Source organism: Barbus barbus (genome assembly GCF_936440315.1).
Source record: "Barbus barbus genome assembly, chromosome: 47".
Classification (NCBI taxonomy): Eukaryota; Metazoa; Chordata; class Actinopteri; order Cypriniformes; family Cyprinidae; genus Barbus; species Barbus barbus.
In genome coordinates this window covers 5140665-5164317 of record NC_136725.1, presented here as the reverse complement: position 1 = coordinate 5164317, position 23653 = coordinate 5140665, and the positions used below count along the sequence as shown (strand labels likewise).

General features: G+C 37.9%; 1 protein-coding gene across 1 annotated transcript in view; it reads right to left on the bottom strand.

Annotated features, from left to right (window-relative positions):
- The window catches only part of LOC306865362 (A disintegrin and metalloproteinase with thrombospondin motifs 6-like), a gene marked incomplete at its 5' end in the record, with an annotated part of 89416 nt that extends 66647 nt beyond the window's left edge, over nt 1–22769 (bottom strand). Inside the window, 7 exons of the mRNA XM_079409921.1 lie at nt 4731–4774; nt 14405–14550; nt 15433–15516; nt 15633–15850; nt 16072–16240; nt 21117–21481; nt 22682–22769. Of these exons, the coding sequence (XP_079266047.1) occupies nt 4731–4774; nt 14405–14550; nt 15433–15516; nt 15633–15850; nt 16072–16240; nt 21117–21481; nt 22682–22769 (1114 nt within the window). The remainder of the gene's footprint in view (nt 1–4730; nt 4775–14404; nt 14551–15432; nt 15517–15632; nt 15851–16071; nt 16241–21116; nt 21482–22681) is intronic.
- Between the last annotated feature and the right edge of the window lie 884 nt (nt 22770–23653).

Genomic DNA, 23653 nt, shown 5'->3' with positions numbered 1-23653 from the left:
AACAAGGGACCACCTAGTAATTCAAGCCAGAGCTCGGAATTCAAGAAAACACATCACTTTGTGCCCCTAAAATATAGATGTTTTTATTATTCAAGGTTTCAGAGTTGCAAAAATAGTGAAAGAAATCATTGTTTTCTTAATCCTGTTATGTTTGTTTTCTTCCAAATAAGATTTAGTTGACAATTTTGGGGTATTAACATAAAACCCACATAAGTTGAAATTTACTACTGACAGTGTGTTGGTCCCTGGCCTACAGGGACTTGGCTTTCTGAGAGGTTTGTACTTTTTTAAGCTTTATGTTGCACTGTCATTTTCTTTGCTATAAATAAACAGGCCTGTTATTTAATTGGTATGGAATGTAGGAAACATTAAATATACTCTCTGTTTTTATGTAGCAACTTTTGTAGCAAGCCACCTCAGTGTGGCAGCACTGACATAGAGCGCTTGGATCTCACAAAACGTCCACAAATCTTTCTATACACTGCCTACATAGGCAGCTTGATGACTGGAATATATCATAAGAACTGACTCATTTAGATCAACACATTCATCAACAGCAACAAAGTCAAGCGAACCAAGACATTATGCAAAGTACTCACAATTGAGGTTTGGCTAGAGGTTGATAACCTAAAAACATGCTACTCCAATAAGCATAAAAATACACACAAGAAGCTAATTTTCTGTTTAAAAATTAAGCTATATATATTTGAATGAATTTTAGTTATTTAAAACAAAAAATCATAAGAGCTACCATTTAAAAAAAATAGTAAAAAATGTTTTTCTGCCACATTTTTGTTACATTAATGATTTGATACATTAAACTTTCTTCTGTGGAAGAAAAAAAAAATAGGAATTGGTTGCTATTTTCCTTGCAAATACAATAAATGATATGGGGCTTAAATGGGGCTTTTAAGCATCAAAAATGATGCAAAAGGAGCACAAAAGTATCAGAACAGTAGTCCATACACTGTAAAAGAAATGAATAAATAAAAACGAAAATGTACTGATAATTAACTATTAATTTTATGAGCAATTCTGTTACCATAAAACACAACGTAATGAAAATATATAAAAGCCTTCATTTTAATACAGTACATTGTATCCTATTTTACAGGTTTTTTGTTTTACAGTAACACTATTTTCCACGTTTTCTGAAGCAAAAAGATAGCTAACAAACCATCATTTAACAACATATGCTTTTAATTCCCCTAAAAAAGGATTAATTTAATGTCTTACAAAAATATCAGATGTTTCTTCTTGACAAAGAAGAAGATGGAGCAAAGATTGAGTCTTCACAGTCTCAAAGCCAGCTGCTTCTGTTAAGGGGAGCGGGTTCCCTTGAAGCTATGAAGTGGGGAAAAGGGCTTTTGCAAAAATCCAGGTGTCTCTTAGTTCTTTTTTCCCATCTATCCAGCCAGGGAGAGCTGAACAATTCTCACCAGATTACATCTGTTGGTGATTGTTGGGAGCAAAACACAAAACCCTAAAGCTAGATGCATGGAGGACCATTCAAGATCCAAGAAGCCTGCTCTGGTCTCTGGTTGCATCAGACACATGGTGGGTAGTTTATCTTTGCAAACTCAAATGCACAAAGGAAACCTCAGCCTCTAATTTAATGTCCATAATTCAACAATTCAACAGTCCTGGATAATTTACCTGTTGGGGAGGGGGCAAGTAAATAAAACATATTTTGAAGAATGTTTGTATTCACTGACATGCAAGATTAAATGGAGAAGAGGTTTCATCAACATTAAACCTAGTGTAACGTGTCTTCACACAATGCAGGTTGAAAATACACTTGCCATTTACAGAATTTGAGAGCTGACTCTGTATAAATACCATACGTTTTATGGCCTCAGTTCATTATACTTTTATGGTCCTTTTTGTGTCTTAAATTTTAATGTTTTCATTGTATATGGAAAATAGCAGCTTGGTCATTTCTGGAAATATCTTATGATGTGTGGATTGATGAATTATTAATTCATAAATATCATTAATTTTGTGGAGTTGCACCATCTGACATTTTAAAACCTGAACTAACCTTGCCTTAAATAATGAATTATAAAAAAGGTCAATCTATCTGATGTTTTAAGAGTCTGTAGGGGATGTTTTTTATGTTATTGTTTTCTGCATGTTGGTTGAACCACATGACATAGTTGGTCACACCACACTGTGTTTTTCCAAATATAATAGGCAGTTTTTTTTCTAAGAAACAATAATAAAAGATTATTTCAGACTACTTTAAATTAACAATGTCACTGACCAGTGATCCACAGAAAACACAGTAATACAGATTTGAAATGCTACGAGGCTGAACTACTGCTTTAAAGTTGATAATATAACAATAGAGTATTGGAAAGATATAAACCTGACCTCCCTGTGGGCAAAATAATATGAAAGATATTGCAAAAGAATATGGAATACCGAGAGAAGCTTGTGTCTGCTTGGGAACCATCGCTCCAACAAAGCACTTCTGGTCTCTTTATCTTCCTTATCCAGAGGCTCAAACAAGAGCAGACATGCAAATCAAAGGCTAATAAGACACCGACTGGAGGCAAGAAGGGTAAAAAAGGAAAGAGATACAGGATGGAAAAGGGCTAGTGGGAAAGCTCATTTGTGGGGCTTGTTTTCCTAAGCCAAGGGTCGCGTTGGTATTATCCCCGCTCTGCGATTACCCGGTGACCCCCAGAGGGCAACACGTTGACCCGAGATCACGATGATGCCTCTGGGTGAGTGGGGGGTGTTGAAGTGGAGATGGAGGTGGAGAAAGAGGAGGGGGGCAGCAAGGAAGCAGAGCAGATGCCAGGGCAATTAAAGGGACCCGGGGAATGTGACGAATGCGGTCAATCTGTCAAACCACCCCTGGAGTCACAATATTACTTCTAAGATATACGGTTCAGCCCTGGAGGGGGCTGGTTCAGATAAGACGAGGCTTTGACACTGCCTACAGACCATTTAAGGGGGGGAAACACCAGTGTTTGCTTTCTCCTCAGTTATCCCGACTTCTTTAAACATATTAATTCTACTTTTATCTGTTGTTCTCTGTTATATATTGTATAGTCTAATTTTCTAGTTTTCTTTTTTGGTTTGGGGTAAACACCTCCGTCCCGTAGCAGACAGGAGTGGGAATGTTTGGAAATGAAACAAGAGACAGCGGCGGCTGTAGAGGCAGGCAGGCTTTGAGCCATGTTTGAGCTCAATGTGAGCCAGCTCTATAAAGACAGGGCAGTGAAGTCTTTCTCAATTATCTTACCAAATTATTTGTTTAACGAAGCATGTAGCATTTGCCTTTCAGTGACATACGTTTGAAAGGTTAGTTCACACCAAAATGAAAATTCTGTCACCATTCACTCACCATCATGCCGTTCCAGACATTTGTTCATCTTCAGAAGACAAATGAAGATATTTTGAATCAAATCCAATTCAAATTTGATTATGGAAGCTCAAGCATACTCGCTTGATGCGCAAGAGCCAATGATGTCATTCTCGTGTGTCACACCAGCAGTTTGAGCTTCAACAAGAGCCAATGATGTGTGTTCATGTGTGTCAAGCAAGTATGGTTGAACTTCTGTTTAAGTTTTCTGATCAATAATCCCTAGTAAAAACATTATATATTTAAAATACATTTATTTAATTCTAAGTATGTTTAAAATACTTACTGATGTAAAAATTATAATTAAACTTTATTTGGAGTACTAATTGTGCACAATGCACATTTCTTAATATTAAGCCTAAAATGTGTTTTAATGTCACTATTGATGAGGTTTGTATGATCTCTGAATAATATCGGTCTTTAAATGCAAGATATTTAAAGTGTACCTGAAGTATATTTGCAATAGTTCCACTTGAGCACAATCAAATATAGTTCAGTGTATCTTTAGTTGGACTTCAGCACTACTTCCACACAATTAAAGTGCATTAAATACAAAATTAGTTTTTTTTTAAGTACAAACATATGTAAATGTATTTGTAGTATACATTTCAGTAGGCCTATATTTATTTTTCACAATGGTTTATATGTGACTAAAAGCCTAATATAAATCTGTTCATCATATAAAGTGATTGAGACTCTTCAGAAGAAATAATAGAAAATAGTAGAGCATGGCGCTAGCAACGCCAAGGTCATGGGTTCGATTCCCAGGGAAAGCAAGAGCTGATAAAATGTAAAAACTCTAACTTGAATTCAATGTAAGTCGCTTTGGATAAAAGCGTCTGCTAAATGCATAAATGTAAATATATACATTTATTTCACAGTCTCTTTATGAATGTTTTGAGCGTCAACATTTTGGGTGAATAGACTTTCAATGGAGGTACAGAAACTTCTCAGATTTTGATTAATATCTTCATTCGTGTTCCGAAAATGAACACATTTCCTATGGGTTTGGACCAACATGAGGTTGAATAAATGACAACAGAGTTTTCATTTTGGGACTTAAGGCCATTGCACACTGAGTCCAAATTTTCCGTCCGAAATTTTCACACGTTAAAAAATAAATATGACCTCACGTTGAGTCAATCACGTTTACACACTGCCTCTGAAACTTTCGTTCGTCAAAATAAATTCGGATCGGGTTCGATTTTCTGCATTTTCGCATCCGTAGCATGCATTTTGATGGGAAAGGATGCCGAATACGAAAAAACAGAAAAACGCATGCGAAAATTTCGGACTCAGTGTGCAAGGACCTTAAATCAAAGTATATTTCATCTTAGGATACATTTCAGGTACTTACCAAGAGTACCGCAGGGTTTGTTCTTATAGGTGCAGATGTCATACCTAAAAGAGAAAAGAAATCGAAAGTGAGGTCTTTGTATGGCAGAAATTCATCAGAACTCCATGCGTTACTTATAAATAAAACGTGAATGCCTTTGGCTGTGCAAAGCTCGTTCGAATGTGGTTACTAATGTGTTCTGGGTGGCTGCTTAATGTCTGGAGTCAAAAAAGGGTAACACTTTATTTTGATAGTCCCCCAACAGATACTGTAATGACTACAAGTAAGTTTGCAAGTACATGTGAACTAATTCTACTAACCCTAACCTAACAATTAATGCTATGAGAGTTAGTTGACATGTAGTTGCAAATTTAGGCTACTTAGTAGTTAGTAAAATGTCTAAAGTGGACTATTGAAATATAGCGTAAGCTATATTTTTTCACCCATTTTATCAAACTGTAAATATTAGCACAGTATTAGCATTAGTATGCGATTATGGTTCATGTTCGTAACAGATAATCCTACATTAACATTAACAAGGTCCATAAAATTTACATTTTATCTGTTCTTGCTTTCACCATGTTTGAGCTGCAAGAAAGTTACGTCTTGAAGTTTAATAATTATTAGACTACTACTTCTACTTCTTTTAAGGAAGTTTAAAATGTCAAACTAATGCACTGTAGTCAAAATCTATGACCCACATTTTATTGACAGCATCCACTATAACTTACTGTCAGTTTGTGCTACTCGCCTCAGTTTTAGTTTTTTGTTGTTTTTTGTTTTGTAACCCAAACGCGTTCTTTTTCCCCACTGGGACTTGTCGTCAGTCGGCGGACATTTTCGGCGGCAGGCCTATATGAAAGAATGCCAAATATTTTCTTATTCCCCAAATGGGACATTTAACACCTCCTGAAAAATATCACAAGCAGTTTGGGCTGCTGAGTCTGGCCAAAGGCAGGCAGCCAGGCTTTGTTTGACATTGTCTTCAGCGCAGAGGAAAGACACAGCGCCTGATCTGAATCATATTAAACTCTCTCAGAAGCTTTGTGTTTTGCGTCAGGGGCTTGAGGGGAACGGCGCAGACGTTATGCACGTATTCAGTCAGACTGGTAGTTGGAAAGTTCCTATCGGCCTTCTATTTTGGTGTCGATCTGAAGATATCCATGCGCTCTGTTTACTGTGGCAGCTGAAAAGGGTCAAAAGAGCCAAACGATCTTTGAATCTGGAAAATCATACTGGAATATTGCAGCCAAAAAATAAATAATCAAAACAAGGGTCTCTTTGTGCTCCTTTGCACAGTTTATATGCATGTAAGACGCTGCTTATACAATTTATACAAATGTGAAAAAATGTAAACTCATATTGAGATTGCGCTCATGTAAAATATTCTTAAGACAATGTGAGCAGTGCCTGCCCATGCAAATAAGTTGATATGCAATTAGTAGGGCGTTTTATGTAGCTGTGCAGTTGCTAGGGCGTTTCTAGGTGGTTAGTAATTTATCATCATAAGTTATTTAACAAGCCATGTGATTTGAGGTATTTATGTCCGTAGCACAAGTCTTCAGTCAAATTTTTTACATTTTCAAGGTTCAATACCAGTTAAGCTCAATATACCAAAATTATTAATATTATTATTATTATTTTTCTTGTGAAAATGCAAAAATATGTGAGGCACTGAAAAAGGAAGTGAATGGAGCCAGCTGGTAAGTGTTAAAATACTCATTGCATCAGCAGAATAGCCTCAATAAAACAATCTCTTATTAAAGGGGTCCTATTATGCCCTTTTATGAAGCCTTGATTTGGTTTTTGGGGTGTACTAGAATAGGTTTGCATGCTTGTTTGTTCCAAAAACTCATTGTTTTTCGCATATTTTACATATTTGCAGCACGCCACTAACTAGTCTGTCTCAAACTCTCTGTTTAATTCCTTTTTCAGTGAAGCCCCTCCTTTTGAAATATGAAATGTGCTCTGATTGGTTAGCTGGCCCAGTGCGCTGTGATTGGTGAATCGTTCCGGAGATGCCACGCCCCTTACCATAACCGCAAACTTAATCTGCTCAGATTAACAATGGTGTACATTTTGCCCGTTTAACAAACAAGAGGAATGGTGAAAAAGTGTAATAGGACCCCTTTAAATCTGTTATTAACGTTTAGATCATACTAGCCTTTAAATATATTAATAGTGCCTTAAGCAACTACAACTAATAATAACTACAAAACATTAACATTTCATCAAATTGCTAAACCTGTATGTATAACAAAATTACATATTAAACTTTAGAGTAAATTAGATGGAAGATCCAATATACATATATTTGACCCACTATTTCACTTGATGTCTAATTGATGTATATACTGTACTGGTAATTCAATAATAATAAAAAAAGAAAGGCATACACGCGGAATGATGAACAAGGTCTCTGCCTTGAGGATGGGTTTTTAATGTATTAGAAAACCAAGGACAATGCAAATTCAATTTCAGTTGCTCCCTCCTCGTCCCACGACTCCCCAAGCAGAGAAAGCCCACCAGCATTAGGTACTGTCTCATGAACTTGTGTCGAGAAGCTGACCTCATTTGGACATCGATTTATTTTGATTTAGTTACTTTAATTTCCCTCAGCTCTCACAATGGATCGTGTTCCAAACAAGCAATATTGCATCCCCCCGTCATGCTCCGTCCAAAAGTCTAGGGCAGGAAAAACATTGCTGAAGAGGTCAGAATGGACCATCCGTCAGGATAATATGTCTGCATCACGCAGTCTTTATCCCACTAATGTCTCTTTCTCTTGTACCAGCAGAGGTACTGCAGCAAATATGGCAAATGCCATCACCCGAGAGCTTCTGTCTAAATGTTTACATCTCTGAGCCACCCAATGAGAGGGACAGCTGACCTCAGAAAACTGTCCATGTGACCTCTGCTGAAGTGAAAGTAATTTTAACGACCGATATATGGATATATAATAATTTCTACTGTGAGAGTGATGTCCTTTGTACACCATTAAATAAAAAAAAATCACACAACTATATCTCTTTTAGTACACTTAATAAACTACAACAAGTACAAAGATCACAATGCAATAGTCACAAATTTTACTACAATTTCAAAAGTTGGAATTGTTTGCAACATTTTTTAATTCTCATAGTTACAATAGTTCTTGAAATTTACTGTATGCTTTGTGAATTCATTCAAATTTACTAAAAGTGTAAAAGTTATGGTAGTTTACTGAAACTTTTTAACAATGTACAGTTACTAAAATTGCAATATTTGCAAAATTTACTTAAATTGCGATGATTGTGGTCGTTTCCATAATTACATTGTATTTAAATACATTATAGCAAACTTAATAAAAAACACTGTAAACTACAGCAACTTTCACAAGCAACATTGTAAAATATTGCAATGCTTTATATTGTAGTAAACACTGTACAGTAAATTGCAGCTATAATAAGTTCAGTAAAATTCTATATTTACTATAAAAAAAAATGTATTTTCTTTGCAGCAAACTACCGTCACTATGACAATTTCATCTTATTTTTTATGTTAGTGTCCTTGTTACACTGTAATTACATGCACTGAGTAATATTAATTAACAGCATGTAATTACTATAGGGTAAAGATTACATAACATAACTTTTGTAACGTGAAACAAGGACACTGTAAAATAAAGCATTACCAATTTTAGTAAAAGTCAATGTATGATGCCAAACAACAATCAAAAACCAAAACCAATCGAAAGTAGGGATGCAACGATACCATTTTTTCAGAACCGATCCTGAAAAATCTGAGTATCTGCCGATACCGATCCAATCCGATACCATTATACACATTGCTCTTTGAATTGTTGTAAAATACATTCATGAAAAAACAAGCAAATACATTTATATATAAATATATAGGCTACTATAAAATTAAAAGACATTTCTTTTAAAGCTATAGCACAGTAATGAAGGCAGCAACATATGATAGATAGGACAGAGCAAGAAAGACTGTTAATAATCTTTCATTGCGCAAAAGTATTATAATAAGTAAGACTCCAATAAAGAGCAGCAGAAAGCGCTTATGCGCAGAATGAAGCGCTTGAAGCGACACGGAGTCACAGCGCGCAGCGCTCTGAGTCCGCATAGAAACGTTCAAAGTACAAAGGGAAGAGATATTGATGCGTAGTGTATTAAATCTGTGCGTAAGTTTATCAAGCCTTTTCTTTTAACAGTTTTAAACCTCAGTAACTGTGCGCTCTTGATGAGAGTTTGACTGTAGTAACCGAACGCGACACGCAGTTTGATCGCTGAATAGAGGATGACAGACAGCCGCGGCGGAGAGAAGAGTTTATCTGAACTTGAATTTAAAGACTTAAATATTTATCTGTACCTCAGATTAAACTATGGAACAGCTTCAGAACACTTGAAATATAGTGCACGAAAACTTTATGGTGCTTTATAATGTTTTTGTGCCTTTCGTGGGGCTCAACAATAACACAGAATAGTATACGCACAATATCGGATTTGGATCGGTCTCGTCTGACCGATACCCGATCCGCAGAAAATGACCGTATCGGAGCCGATACCGATATTGAGTATCGGATCGATGCATCCCTAAAAAGCATGACTAATCAGCACTGATTTTCACCAAAAATAAGCAAATAATCATAATAATCGGCTAGAGAGCTAATAAGTAAAGACATAACGTTGTATGGTATGCTGGCGAGTTAACTTGAACAGGCTTTCAAGGAAACATCACTCTGAGGGTTAAGCTCTCCTTCAGGCTATCATTAGTCATATATGAAATCCTCTCACATAAATGTCTCCAAGACCTAGAGTTTTATACATGGGGTGGTCAAGGCTAATTCAGGGGGTCCATGGACATGACAGAAAATCAGTGTATAACTCCAACCTGGCCTAAAAAAAGCATGAATAAATCCTACAATTGCTAATTACTTCATATTACCACACATTATCTCTACATTCCTACCGTAACTTCAAATGTTAGTTTGAAACTTATTTCTCTTAATTCTATCACCTCATTAACCAGTGTCTGGAGCAGCCTGGAGTGAGAATTATTCATGAATAATTAACAAGCCTGTGATTAACACTACCAGTCAAAAGTTTTACAACAGTAAGATTTATGTTTTTTAATTCTCTTCTGCTCAACAAGCCTGCATTTATTTGATCCAAAATACAGAAAAAGCAGTAATGTGAAATATTTTTACTATTTAAATAACTGATTTCTATTTGAATATATTTTAAAATGTAATTTATTCCTGTGATTTCAAAGCTGATTTTTTTAGCTCAAAAAACATTTATTATTATTAGTATTATTAGTTTCTCGTTTGGCTCTCATCGAAGGCGGTCGCATTTTTCTTCCCTCCCTGCCCTTATCACCCCTGCTTGCTCTCTCCTGTCTTGTCCTTGTCTGACACTGAAGAGACTTTCTCCGCAATATTCTACAAAACCGAAATTATGGATCTGATCAACTGGTCTCTTAATGCAATTGACACCATCTTGGGATCGGGAGAACCCAAGTGTCCTGCTGGGACTTTCGCAGCTGGCTACACGATGGACGCATGGGAGAGGTGGCGGGTCGTGTGTCTGGCGGCTCTTTCCGTGGAGGACATTGAAGACATCTACCTATTCGGAACCATGATAACTGGGTTTCTGCTGTTTGGATTAGGTGTTACCCTGTTATCGGAGAATTCAGGAGACGGGAAAAGCTGTCCAAAACCTCACAAGGCTGCCCGTCATGATTGAAGCAGTTGGCAGCGGTCAACTCTGAAACAGAGACTATTAACCGCAATATGGATCCGATCACGATAAGCTCTCGGCTTTGGAAAGTGAAATTGATGGACAAGGAGATCAGAATGGACAATGAGAATAAGCTGTGAAATTAAAAGGCAGCTTTTCGCCCAAAGACCAAACAATCTTATCTCTTTCGGCTTCCCAAAACAACAGACAGCTTGGCAAGGTTGTTCTGGAATCTAACTCCCCGGATGAATACTGCAGAGAGACGCTCTTTCTTCCCTCCCCCCTCAACAAACACCTTGTGATTGTCGAGCGTTTGGGTTCCGGCCAAGGTCGTTTCCATGGCAATACAATCTGCGGACTGAGACAACTTGTCTGGAGTGCCAGCGTGGCGGATCTCTAGGCACACGAACTTAAACATACACACGAACTTACACATACACACACTCATACACCTCCCTACCCCCATCCCACGCCTTCGTCGCTTCATCCTGTCAGGTGTTAACGGGTCCGTGGGTTGGCGCTGCAATAGCTGCTGGCCGGATGGCTGTTTCGTCTGAACTAGGATTACTATGCAAGTTATGTTTCTGTGTTGACTGTGCTTTATGCTGAGGTTTTTTGTCTGTTCTCTCACTGCACCCTCTTCCAAGGACGTAGTGGGAAGACACTTTTTTTCTCCTCTCTTTCCTCATGTTATGCTGTATCTCTTCTTCTCTATTGCATTTCGTTGCCTTGTACCTACATGTGCAATGACAATAAATTGAATCCAATCCAATTATTACTGAAAACAGTCGAGTAGAATTTTTCAGGTTTCTTTGATGAATAGAAAGCTCAGAAGAACAGCATTTATCTGAAATAGAAATCTTTTGTAACATTATAAATGTCTTTATCATCATTGCTAAATAAAAGTATTAATTTCTATAATACCCCCCCCCCTAAAAAAAAATTAAAAAAATAAAAATAAGTAAATAAATAATTATACTGACTCCTAAAAAAAAAAGCTAAAAAAAAAACCTTATTTCAGATAAATGCTAATCTTTTGATCTTTGTATTCATTAAAATAAAAATAATTACTCAACTGTTTTAAATATTTATAATAATAATGATTAAAAAAAAGTTTCTAGAGCAGAAAATCAGTATATTAGAGTGATTTCTGAAGGATCATGTGACACTGAAGACTGGAGTAATGATGCTGAAAATACAGATTTGATCACAGCAATCAATTACATTTTAAAATATATTCAAATAAAGCAGTTATTTTAAATAGTAAACATATTTCACAATATTACTGCTTTTGCTGCATTTGGATCCAATAAATGTAGGCTTGGTGAGAAGACAATTCTTTAAAAACATTTTATAATAATGTTATATCTATTCATTTTTATTAATTATAATCAAAAAAAGAGCAAATGTTTTTTTTTGTAATGTAATTTTTGCAAAATTCTCTCTATTTTTCTCACAAGTTTATGGACACTGTGTGGATTTTCTTTTATGTTTTCTAGCTGCTATCTTTCCGCGGTTGAAACACTCATTGAGTGATTACATTCAGTAAGTAGTAGTGTATCTTTCAGCATGGATCGGATGTTCATTCAATGTTTACTTCATGCTAATAAGATGCACTCCTGCTTCGCTTGAACTTAAAAAGCGGGAGCGCGCATGATCCGTCACGCCAGCCACTGAACAGCCCCGAAACTGAAATTTTAAATTCTTAATAAATCTAACAGAATTTGAACGCTGAGACTTTGTTTCATGTTATTACAAGTGACCTGTTCTGTCGTGTCCATCAGCTCGTGGTCTATGTCCTCTCTGCTCTGTTTTTCTCTGTGGCAGGGGAACCTTCCTCCTGGAGTACTCAACAATACGCTATCAACACAAAGCTAATCAGCATATTAGTCTTCATGTAAATAAGGCTTTGTTCCTGCTGCACATGAAATCATGATTTTCAAATGTAATCCAGAACTGACTGACTTAGAACTGATGAAGTCTGATCTGTTCTTTAATACAGTGTAGCTGATGGATGTAAAATGACGTTCTCACAATGTGGAAAGAGAGGACAGAAAATTGAAATATCGCCTTTGCTCATGTCTATCATGACATTTCGCTCAGAAGCATGAATATACTATACTCCTTTGTCCAAAATAACTGCCTCAGTGACTCATTCAGTAAACAGTGTAAGTAAATGTCACGTAAACGTCATGAAAGCAAATGTCACATAGTCGACTGGATGAAGAATGAGTCCATAGTGATGAGAAATACTTTAGTTAAAATAAATGAATACATACATTTAATTATTTCTTTCTTTAAAGAAATTCAATATGCACTTTGCAAGTTTGTAAATGTGTTTTTCTGTACAGACTATAGTTTTATAAAATAAAATAAAACCTAAATAAATTTGATTTGGAGACGCCAAAATATCTGCATGCCTCTACATGTTCCACACACCACCATAAGATCTAATGAACACTTTTGGCTTGGGATATAATAGCTATCCACCGTTTGACTATTGTTCGTTTCTTGAGTAAAGCCTCAAACAATCAGAACGGATCTCTAAAGACAACAGCTGTGGATCCAAAGAATACAATATGAGCTTTGGAGTCATTTATATTTAACTGAAATATGAAATGTCAATTCCTACAACAAATTTAGCATTACGCAAAGGTTTTCCTCTCTTTCTGAAAGGAAAAATCTCTGACTAAAGTTTAAAGCTGCATTTAATTCAGAATGAAATCCATTTATAGTGGTAAACTAGCGGGGTTTGCCAGAGATTAGCAGTACAACGGCTAGTTGTTTACCGCCTGGCTTACTTTGGCAGATTTGTGTCTGTTCTGAAGAAATAAACTTAAAATGAAATTTTCTGTAGACAAGCATCAGACCGCCCATTTCAGTCAATTCGAAAAGTTGTTTGGGCTCCACATGTTTAGCAAAAACACAAATTATATGTGTATAAACAGAAATATCCAATAACCTCTGCTCAAGGAGTGAGGTCTACAGTATCGGCTGACGGTGTCAAGGCTCGCACCTGTCCAAACCACACAGTCATGCATCATCAGTGAACACCAATTAACAATGACATTAATAACCAGGTTAGTCTCAGTTGTAAACGACCCACCCAATATATGCTTCCAGTACCAACCGCCAAACTTAAATGCCAAAATGTCAACCAACCCTAAAACAAGCCTTTCTTCTCTAATTCGAGCTAAATTAAGGAAGTTAGTAAAAAATGTAAAATCACAGAGCTGTCCGCAGTTTAGCTGTAAGACGTTTTTGAGCTCCTGGATAAATATAATGAATTAAGGGAGGGATTTCAGAAGCGTATGTATATAACAAACACAGACTGACTCAAATAAAAAAAGATGACCTCAAGTCAATGAAAACAGGACACGTTTAGTTTGCTGGGTTACGCAGTCAAAATATAAATCAAAGCAACTGTAACAATTCAAGGTGTTGTTGGTAGTTTAAACAGAGGTTCTTAACTACATAATGCTATAGTCAGTCTGAATAGGAAATGTGACAATTGTATCAAGTGAGGTGTGATAATGAAGTACTTGCACACAGCTAACATGTAGTAGCTAACATTCTTTAGGTTGTGGAATGGTAACTATACTAACTACTAAGCACTGAATATATATACTGTATTTAAGCTTAACTAACTATTAACTACTATCTAGTTAATATAAAATATGGTTATGCAGAATAAGGCATTAATACATTCTTTATAAGTACTAATAAAAACCCAATGTGCTAGTGATATGCATGCTAGTTAAGATAGTCAGAATTGGTCTTTAAAGTAAACTTTAGTTGTCGTCAATCATGATTGGTTGGTGACCAAGTGGGATGTGTTCCTGAATCAACATCTTGGCCCTGAAACAACATTCCTTTCAAACAAACCCAATCCTAACCATATCCCCAACCTCAACTATGAAGGACTCCAGAAATCAGATGGAAATAATAGTAACCGACCTTGTAATGAGAACAGCATTGTCGTGATGGGCGATCCCATTCTCTGGGATACTGTTTCCATCTCCCTGATGAGAAAGAATGGATTTCTGCCATTTACAGAAGCTGTCTAGAGATTTGTCTGCATGGTGGTTTATCTCCAAGTTGGGCTGCAACATAAAAAACCGATGCAACGTATCAATGCAACAAAAAGCAAGTTGACAAGTCACAATATGACAAAGGACACTTCGACGTGTTAAGTGTATATATTTGATTTAATATATTATATTATTTGGCTGGTACAATGTGAATTGTAGCTCTTATGACTAGCTCTTATGAGCTAGTTGGATCTTTTGGTTGGTTTCCCAGTCTGGGAAGAGTTATGTGACTCTTCCAAGAACCAAAAAAACATAGACAAACGCCCTGGCTCTCTCATTAAAGACATTAACGTAAAATCTTTTACAAAGTTTCCCTCAGGGACAATGTCTAGGCATATCTGTTCGAATAACTTTTATCTTTAAAAGTGGTCAGACGATTCATGATTCCATCTGTCTTTTTCAGGGCAATAAAACAGCAGACTACTGTGAGGTGTGTTTCTAAGCTTCTAAAAATACTCTGCGCTCATTTAATGCTAATGCAGACAAAAGAAGAACGGTGAATAGTGTGCATGTGCGTGAGACGAGGGAAAAAATATCACACCAGTCTAGTCTTAAGAAGTACTACTGAAATACAATGACCTTTAGAAAAACCAAAATGCAGCTGTACACTATAAACTGTTTATTCTTGAAGCATTACACCATTAAAGGGATAGTTCACGCAAAAATGTCAACTCTTCATTGTTTACTCATCCTCGTGTCATTCTAAATGTGTCTGACTTTCTTTTTTCTGTGGAACACCAAAATAAAAAGTCTCATTGTTTTTCGTCCTTACACATGAACATTCTTCAAAACATTTTTGTGTTTCAAAGAGAGGAAGTCATACAGGTTTGGAACGACATGGTTGAGTAAACAATTGTCATTTTTGGGTCAACAATCGACTTCTGCAACACTCACCTGATCTTCTGTCAGAACAATCAGTCGGGTTACAATAATGTTCACAACGTTTCCAAGACTGGCATCACGGTAAAGTTTGGCAACCTGACCTCCAGAAAAGAAGAAAAGACACAAAGTCAGCCAAATGCTGTTCGAGTTCTTCTCACGTACCCTTAAAAAGGAATAAAATGCACATTGGAGACAAACAGGACCAAACTTACAATATTCATTACGGACAGGATGTAGTGCTCGATGTCTTTGCGACCGTGGTAGCCAACCATCATTTTGTCCGCCACCACCAGGGTCTCCACAAAGCGTTCAGAGCTGACAGACCGCCGCTGGCGGTGGCCACCCATCGAGCTGTCGCCGTCCGTGGCTGGGTAAGATGTGTTTGCTTCAGGATTGGTATCGTAGCTGGGTGTCCTGTTTATTGTGAGGTCTGAGGAAAACAAAAATGGTTCACATTTTCATCAAAAAGTGATTCATTAGCCATTCAATTGATAGTAAAATGAGGTTTAGCTGAAGTAGATCTTAACTCAACGTTTATGCCGAAGCTGTTTACAGAGACTTGCAGCCAAACCTGAACCACTGACCATCATTTCCTAAACTGCTATCTATAGCTGTTTATGTCACGATGTGGCCAAATGGAGGTTTACCAACCTGAAACACCACAGCTGAACTCCTCGCTTGGCTCTTGCAGAGAAGGCATGGAAGTCTTTTTATAAATAACATGTGGTTGTCCTTCTTCGTTGACATCACTGAAATTTCTGGATATATTTTTTAATGGCTCTATTAAATATTGCTCGTCCTCTGTGGTTATGACACCATGCTTGATAAGAAAAGAGAAAATGATAGGTTACACAAAAAGCACATAGGAAAAACAAGAAAATATGTTCATTGACAAGGTTTGAAATATTCCATCTGCAATGTCAAGGACAAGGTTGTAAATTCATGCATTTTAATGGCCCTCTCACATGCTTATCATTTCTACAAATATATTCATGCTGTTAAAATACATACCAGAATGCAGATAACTATTACTCATATTATTTCAAGTAATTCATATCATTCAGCATTGCAAGCAAATGCAAAAACACGACACAATACAAATCAATGAGATAAATCACTCAAAAACCACCAATTACATAAAGAACAACACTGTAATTACTGGGAAAGGAACCAAAGCACACAGACCTGCGACCTTGAACACCCCCAATTTAACATAAATTCAAAAAGAGCCTCAGAAATGTGTTTATAGAAAAAGAAGAGGAAAAAAACGCTGGCATGTTCTCCAAGTGTGTAAAACTCCACAATGAGACCAATTAAATCTTTACAAAGAAATAGCCAACGCTGCAGTTGATATAAGCTGTATGCTGCGTGATGCACAGCGAAAACTGCTGAGGCATTCAAAGGATTGTTTTTCCATTTTTGGTTTCAATAAAATGACTGAAGCAACGCGGAGATCTCAATTTATGAAGTATGGTGAGCCAGTACTTTTGGCCGCAACAATCATAATATAACATTTTAGCATCATTACAACTGTCTCGTTCTTTATTCTGACTAAAGGATGATTGTGGAGAAAAGCCTAATATTACAGACCTGATAAAGCAGAGCTGTTTGAAATTTCTTGTGGACTACAAGCTAAAGCTTTTGTGTTGGTTATCTGGTTGGTTTAATGGCAACCAGATAAGCTTTTAATACGAGAAGCTTTTGAATTTTGCCAGTTTTCAGAATGTGGAGAACGTGATTTATAGGACAATGTAATAAATCAGTTCAACAAGGTTATTTACATTGCGCTCTCTCTTCTTTAAATCATCATTCCGTCATCTCTTGCAATATCCAACCAAGGAGTCAGGTAAAGATCTCTACAGGCTTGCTGTTTTCTGAACTCCTGAAACTATAGGTCTGCACGGCGGTTTAGAGGGAAGGTTTTGTGTTTGCACGCAGACACAGTGGCTGCAGGAAATGCCTCAGGACCAGAAGGCCACTCTAAATTCTCCAAAATTTATGTGAGGGTGCTGCTGATACCAGGGTGGAACCCAATATCGAGGCCTGTCCTCCCACGTGAACACCCCAGTTTAAGGTAATTGCACAGGGCCAGAACTCTTGGGAATTTTCCTCTCAGTCTCTCGTCAAGTTAAAGACAAAGTTTTCGCACAGATTGTTTTATATTGTAGTAAGAGGACGCTGCGTTTGAAGTTTTCGCCATTTCTCTTTCTAAAGTTTTTGCATGGATTATTTTAGCAAATTGAAAGCTGCCTACCCTATTATTATTATTTTTTTTTTCTGTTGTTTAGCACTGCTACTGCAAGCTTTTGCGATCGGCATGAAGTATTCCTTCTCGCAGCTGCTGACTCTCAACACGGCACCATTCCAACATGCATTGCAGCTGTTAAAGAACTTGGACTTCTGCGACGGGCAGATCCTTTACATGCTCCCTCTCGGTCACGTCATCAGCCGGCATGGAATTTCTTTTCATTGCTACGCTGATGACATTCAACTCTACATCAGGACCAACTCAACCCCGTCTTCTGTCATGCCATCTTCCATTTTGACCACCTGTGTGGAGGAGATAAAGGCGTGGATGAAGCAAAATTTCGTGCAGATAAACAGCTCCAAGACTGAAGCCATCCTAATCGGCACTCCAAACCAGGTCCGAACAACTGTCATTAACAGCATTACTTTTTCTGGCCAGGATATTTTACTTTCAACATCAATCACCAACCTGGGTGTTAAAATGGACTCACATCTGACCTTTGAGGATCACATCAAACATCTGTGTAAGACCTCTTTTTTCCACCTGAGGAACATCGCCAAACTTCGCCCTATGCTCACTTTTGGAGATGCAGAAAAGCTTGTCCACGCCTTTGTCTCCTCCAGGCTGGACTATTGTAATGTGCTCCTCATCGTGATCCCTGGCAAAAGCCTCCAGAACCTGCAGTACTTTCAGAACAGTGCTGCTAGGATCCTGATGAGAGTGCGCAAATATGATCAAATCACTCATATCCTTAAATCGCTCCATTGGCTCCCTGATTCATACAGGATTGAGTATAAGGTTTCCATCCTCACCCACCAGTGTATCCATGGTGACGCCCCCCCCCCCAGGAGCATCTCTCTACACAATGCTCCACACGTACCCTCTGCTCTGTTTCAGCACATCTCCTGAAACCCCCCAGGACCAAGCTCCGTACTATGGGAGATCAGGTCTTCTGCTCAGCCGCTCCCAGTTTGTGGAATGCTCTGCCAGACCATCTGAGGACACCACAGTTGGTGGATGCTTTTAAACGTGGCCTTAAAACCCACCTTTTTAGCAGAGCTTTTGCTTGATTTTTTTTTTTTTCTGTGTTTTTATATTGTAGCACTTTGAGATTTTATTGTAATATAAAGTGCGTTACAAATAAAATGTATTATTATTATTATTAAATATGCTATTTGTCATGCAAAACCTCAAAACAATGAATTAATTAAAGTTACAGAGGTGAGTTGTCAAGGCAATTTGCAGGGTCACACTAGTTAATACTAGCCAGAGCCGTGATCTAACATTTCGATAATCGCATTGCATCACAGGAAGCCATGTTTCACAGCAACCGTGTGGAGTGCGGTTTTAGCAACATCAAAGTCCCCACCAGATGAAATGCTCAGCATGAGATAGGAATCAGCTGGCAAAGGGCTTGCAGGTGCAGGAGGGATTCAAGCCCGATGCGGAGAGACAGCTAAGCTAATATTTTGCTGTCACTCAGCAGTCACTTTAACAGTGAGCAGAAGCAGCCGTGTACACAGAGACAGGGACATAGATAAGAACTCTGGCAGCAAAACAGACGAGGTGCTTTAAGCTCTCTCTCTCTCATGTTCGTCACACATGAGGCATAAGTTTCTTGAAGCTGCCTAAGCTTTATTAATGTGATGTAGACATCCTGACTCATTCTGAACACTGGCCTGAAGCTCTGCTGTTAAAACTGCTGAGCAAGACATTAATATTGACACTTTTCATTGTTAAAATCCTTTCAACTATCTGAGCGTAAAATGCACCAACAACTGTAAGGACGCCAGCATTTGGTTGATTTTCCCAAAAAGGGTAAACAATTTGGTGTTATCAAATCATTGCTCTGCTTGTTTGAGCTTCCCAGCATAGCAACACTGATTCAACCAATAGCATGAGTTGGGGACGGGACTATCTGTTTGTCCAACCAATAGCAGAGTGTTCAGGACACCGGAACTTTTGGAATTTTGTTTGGTGATGGTAGTAGTGCAGAACTTACACACTTCAGCTTTAACTAGATTTTTGCTATGCATTTATTGAGGTATTTTGCTATGTATTCTAAATAGTGCTGAATTAGCATGTTAATGCAGGCAATTCATTTTTCCAGTTTAACGGCATTAGAAATATTTAACGCATTTAACGCAGGGGCGGAGCAAGGGTTGGCCACCCCACTCACAACTGCTGCTTCTGTCTCTTTTTTCTTGACAAGAATTGTGTTTATTTAGACGCAGAACGTCTTAACGACCACATCAAACCTTTCAGACATGCACTCCACTTCTTCTCAGCCCCAGGCACTAGTCAAATGCACGCATAAATTGCACAGGTAAAGAGGAGCTTCAGTAGAACAACAGTGAACTGCAGTCAGATGAGATTTTGTCAGGCCATATAGCACGTGCTTTTCAATTGCATGCACAAATACGACGGCGCACACTGTAGCCTGTATCATTTCATATTAAAGTGCGAATGAAACTACGAGTATCCACGTCACGTTCAGCAGCGGCAGCTCTTAAAGTAATAGCAGCCAAATAACCTAATAACCCAGCTGCTGTGATGTCTATTAATCAAAGAACAAAAGAAAAAAGAGAAAATCAATAACTTTTGTAGCTTTAAGGATTCATACATTTACTTTAGAATTTAGTCTTTGATAACTTGCCATTAAAAAAGATGCCATTAAACAAATATTAAAAATATACTGTCTTTATGTTGTTTCTACGATAATTTGAAAGCCTGAATGTGAAATTATTGCAATGAAGACGTATATTTAAAAACTTTAATGTTGGGTGGGATTAATCGCGAATAATCGTGATTAATTTCAGAAAAAATTGTGATTAATTAGTTGTTGTTTTTTAATCGATTGATAGGACTAATTCTAAACTGTGTTCTGGGTGGGTGGCTGCTAGCTGGTTGCTCACTAGCCCAATTCAAAAGAGCCCACCAAAGTCTCCATGATATTCTAGTCCATAGATACTGCTTGGGTCCCTTATTCACCTATTTCTTTGCCAGGTGAAGATTAAAAGTTTGATCTCTACAAGTAATAGCACATCTCCGCAACAATGCACATGGTTTAGAAATAATCATCCAACAGCAAGGACAGTGTATCAGTCACATCAAGAAGGCTAAGTCAGCAAGTTTGTGGCCCTTTGAGGAAGTAAACACTTTAGCGGAAGATCTTTAGATATGTGGGCAATAAAATGCAATGCATATTCCACATGTCTTTGGCCAGCATGCTTTCATATCCCTGCCTGAATGTGCAATTTCCAATCTGTTCTTTTATGCAGAAAACAGTGTGCTTTTCCTGAGGTATTTTGGAGAAAAACAGCTTGATACAAATATTACAAATTCCGGACAAATCAGAAGGCTCTTTTGGTACATCTAAAGATAGCAATGTTACTTACCCTCTCATACACCCCAAAGCATGAAGATTTTCAAAGTCGGATGTACTCACCAAGCCTTTGCAGTTGCTCAATGCCACTTTTGTAGTGCTGTATTGATCCAGTAGGTATCCAACATAGTGGCAGTTATCGACCACTGAATGCTGCCAGTCTAGTCCGTCTTTGCCCCAGTACTCTACCGTGAAATGTTTAGAAACCAGGATGGGGTTGAGTGTCAGGTTCAGGTGAAAGTGCTTGCCGTAGGCTGAGAGTTTGTAAAAAAGCCTGGTCTCAGTGTGGTCCAGCTCAGCCTGGTCCAGTCCACGCCGCCGCCGACCAGGTCTGTAATGCTTCACAGTGTAACTCATGAACTGGCCCCTCTCATTCACCCGCACTGGTACTGTTAGCTGATAGTGCTCCAGCGTGGACAGGAATTCCGCTTTGTGTTTTGGGAAATAAAGTGAAGCAGATAACAGTGAGCAAAACAAAGGAGGGGTAATCATGGGAAACCAAAAATCAGCAATTTCAGCAATGTAAGTGGCAGGTGTGCTTATAGAGATTGCTCTTTCACAGCTTAGAAGAGTTTTTGATGTTTCTCCTAAAAATCCTTTGGAGAAATAAAAATGTGGAGAGTAAAGCTAAAATAATTTGCTCTTGGACGAATCTGATGAGAAATTTGATTGCTATCTCTTTATTGTCTCCGATGTTTCTCCTTCACAGCAGTAACATTTAAAGGGAGCACATAGAGACTTCTATGTTACACTTCTTTTTCTCAGATTTCTCTCCCGGTAATTTCCAATGTGTCTTCTCTTCTTTCAGAGTAGATCAACAACAATGTCTCAAAATATGGACAGATTTGATGGTTAAAGTCAGCAGTCTTAAGGTTTCTCTCAAGGTTTTTCAGGAGCAACAATGCCGATACTTAAATGGAAGCATAACTGAGATCACCATCTTCTGCGAAAGCAATACATTTTTCCACTGGACTGGCACACCTGAGCACAGTTTGAGACATTGTTGAGATCTCTTTTGGAATCCGGTGAAAACACATGAGATTACTTTTTTTTTCCTCGAGGAGAAAAATCAGAAGCAGAAGACATGAGCAAAAATCTCAATTTAGTCTCACTAATGTCTAGGAGAAACAGTTGAGATATTAAAGGGATATTTTGTAATCTTGTTTCTCCTAGGCGTAGACATCAGTAAGTCTGCTGCTCTGATTTATCTCCTACAGCATTTCAGCGGAGATCTCAAAAACATCTCACACTTTGATCAAGTCTGCCAGAGAAAAGCCAGAGATCTCAAAATGAACTCAAGCGTTTCTCATATTTTTTTTCCAAGATCAACTCATCTGAGTTATGCTACCCACATTTATTTTATAGCTCTGTACTCTTACTGTATGTCAAAAATTGTCTCATTTGTTCATCTGTTAAAAAGAAGCATCTGAGATGAGCTTGACACTTACATGAAACATAACTGAGCAATAAAAAGTTTCCTCTGGGCAGAGCTGAAAGTGTCTTAATGACATCACTGTAAGCAGAAATGAGTTATGGCTTGCTGCTGGTGAATTTTCAGAGCTACTATCACATCAGCTGTTTGCTACAGTCATCACTATATGTTCTTGTCCACACGTTATTAAACCTACCTTGAGAGTTGTATGAAAGGATCTGAGCTTCAGCAGCGGCCAAGACCAGGCTAAATATCCAAGTCAGCGTCTTCCAAAAAATTTCCATATTTTAGGGAAGATCTGACATGAGGTGGGGTAGGGGGGTTGGGGGAGGCTACAAGTGGATTAAAGCGATATGATCAATCCAGCTTCGCACCATAACATATCCGTGACAAGCATCCTCGACACATTTGAATCTCAGTCCACACTTAATCCCAGGTTTAAAGGTCTTCCTAAAGGTGACTTGATCCTGCACCTTTGTCAGCCATGAGCAGGGCAAGAATCCATATGAATTCTCTTCATGTTATTCCAAAACAGCAGATCTATATTAGGAGCTTGTCCCAAACGATCCATTTGTTTGCCTGGAAATGAATGAAAGTAGGGGGAAAAACTTGTCAGTGGAAAATTGCCAGTTTGTGATCATAAAAGGGATTTTGACTGAACATAGCTCTTTAACTGCAAATACTAAACATGCTTTGTCTTATCAAACATCAGGAGCAGATTGCAATTCCTTAGCTGTAACATCTGGACTCGAACAGGTTTGATCACACACGCACACACATAACGGTGAGCTCATAGGTGTTGAGTGGGATGCCGTAACTTCAGGTTATCATTTTCACACCTGCACTTGACTATTAGCAGCCCTGCCTGTTTCCGACTCAAGGCATGAAACCATGCTGCAAAAACCTGTTGGAAATAACTTGACTGGTGGCAGATCAGACTGAAGCTTCACCAGCCAATTACAACCTTTCCAGATTCTTGGTCTTGGAATGGAATCAACAAGCATTTATTTAATGTACAAAGCATGAAATCAAGAGTCATTTGCATTCAAATAGTCTGCCGTCGTGTCATCTCAGAACAAATATAACTTCTCTGAGCCATTTATTGTTGTTTTTTTGCAGTTACAGCTTTGCATTTGCAGTTTTGCAGCACTGCCAGCTGGTTTTTGTT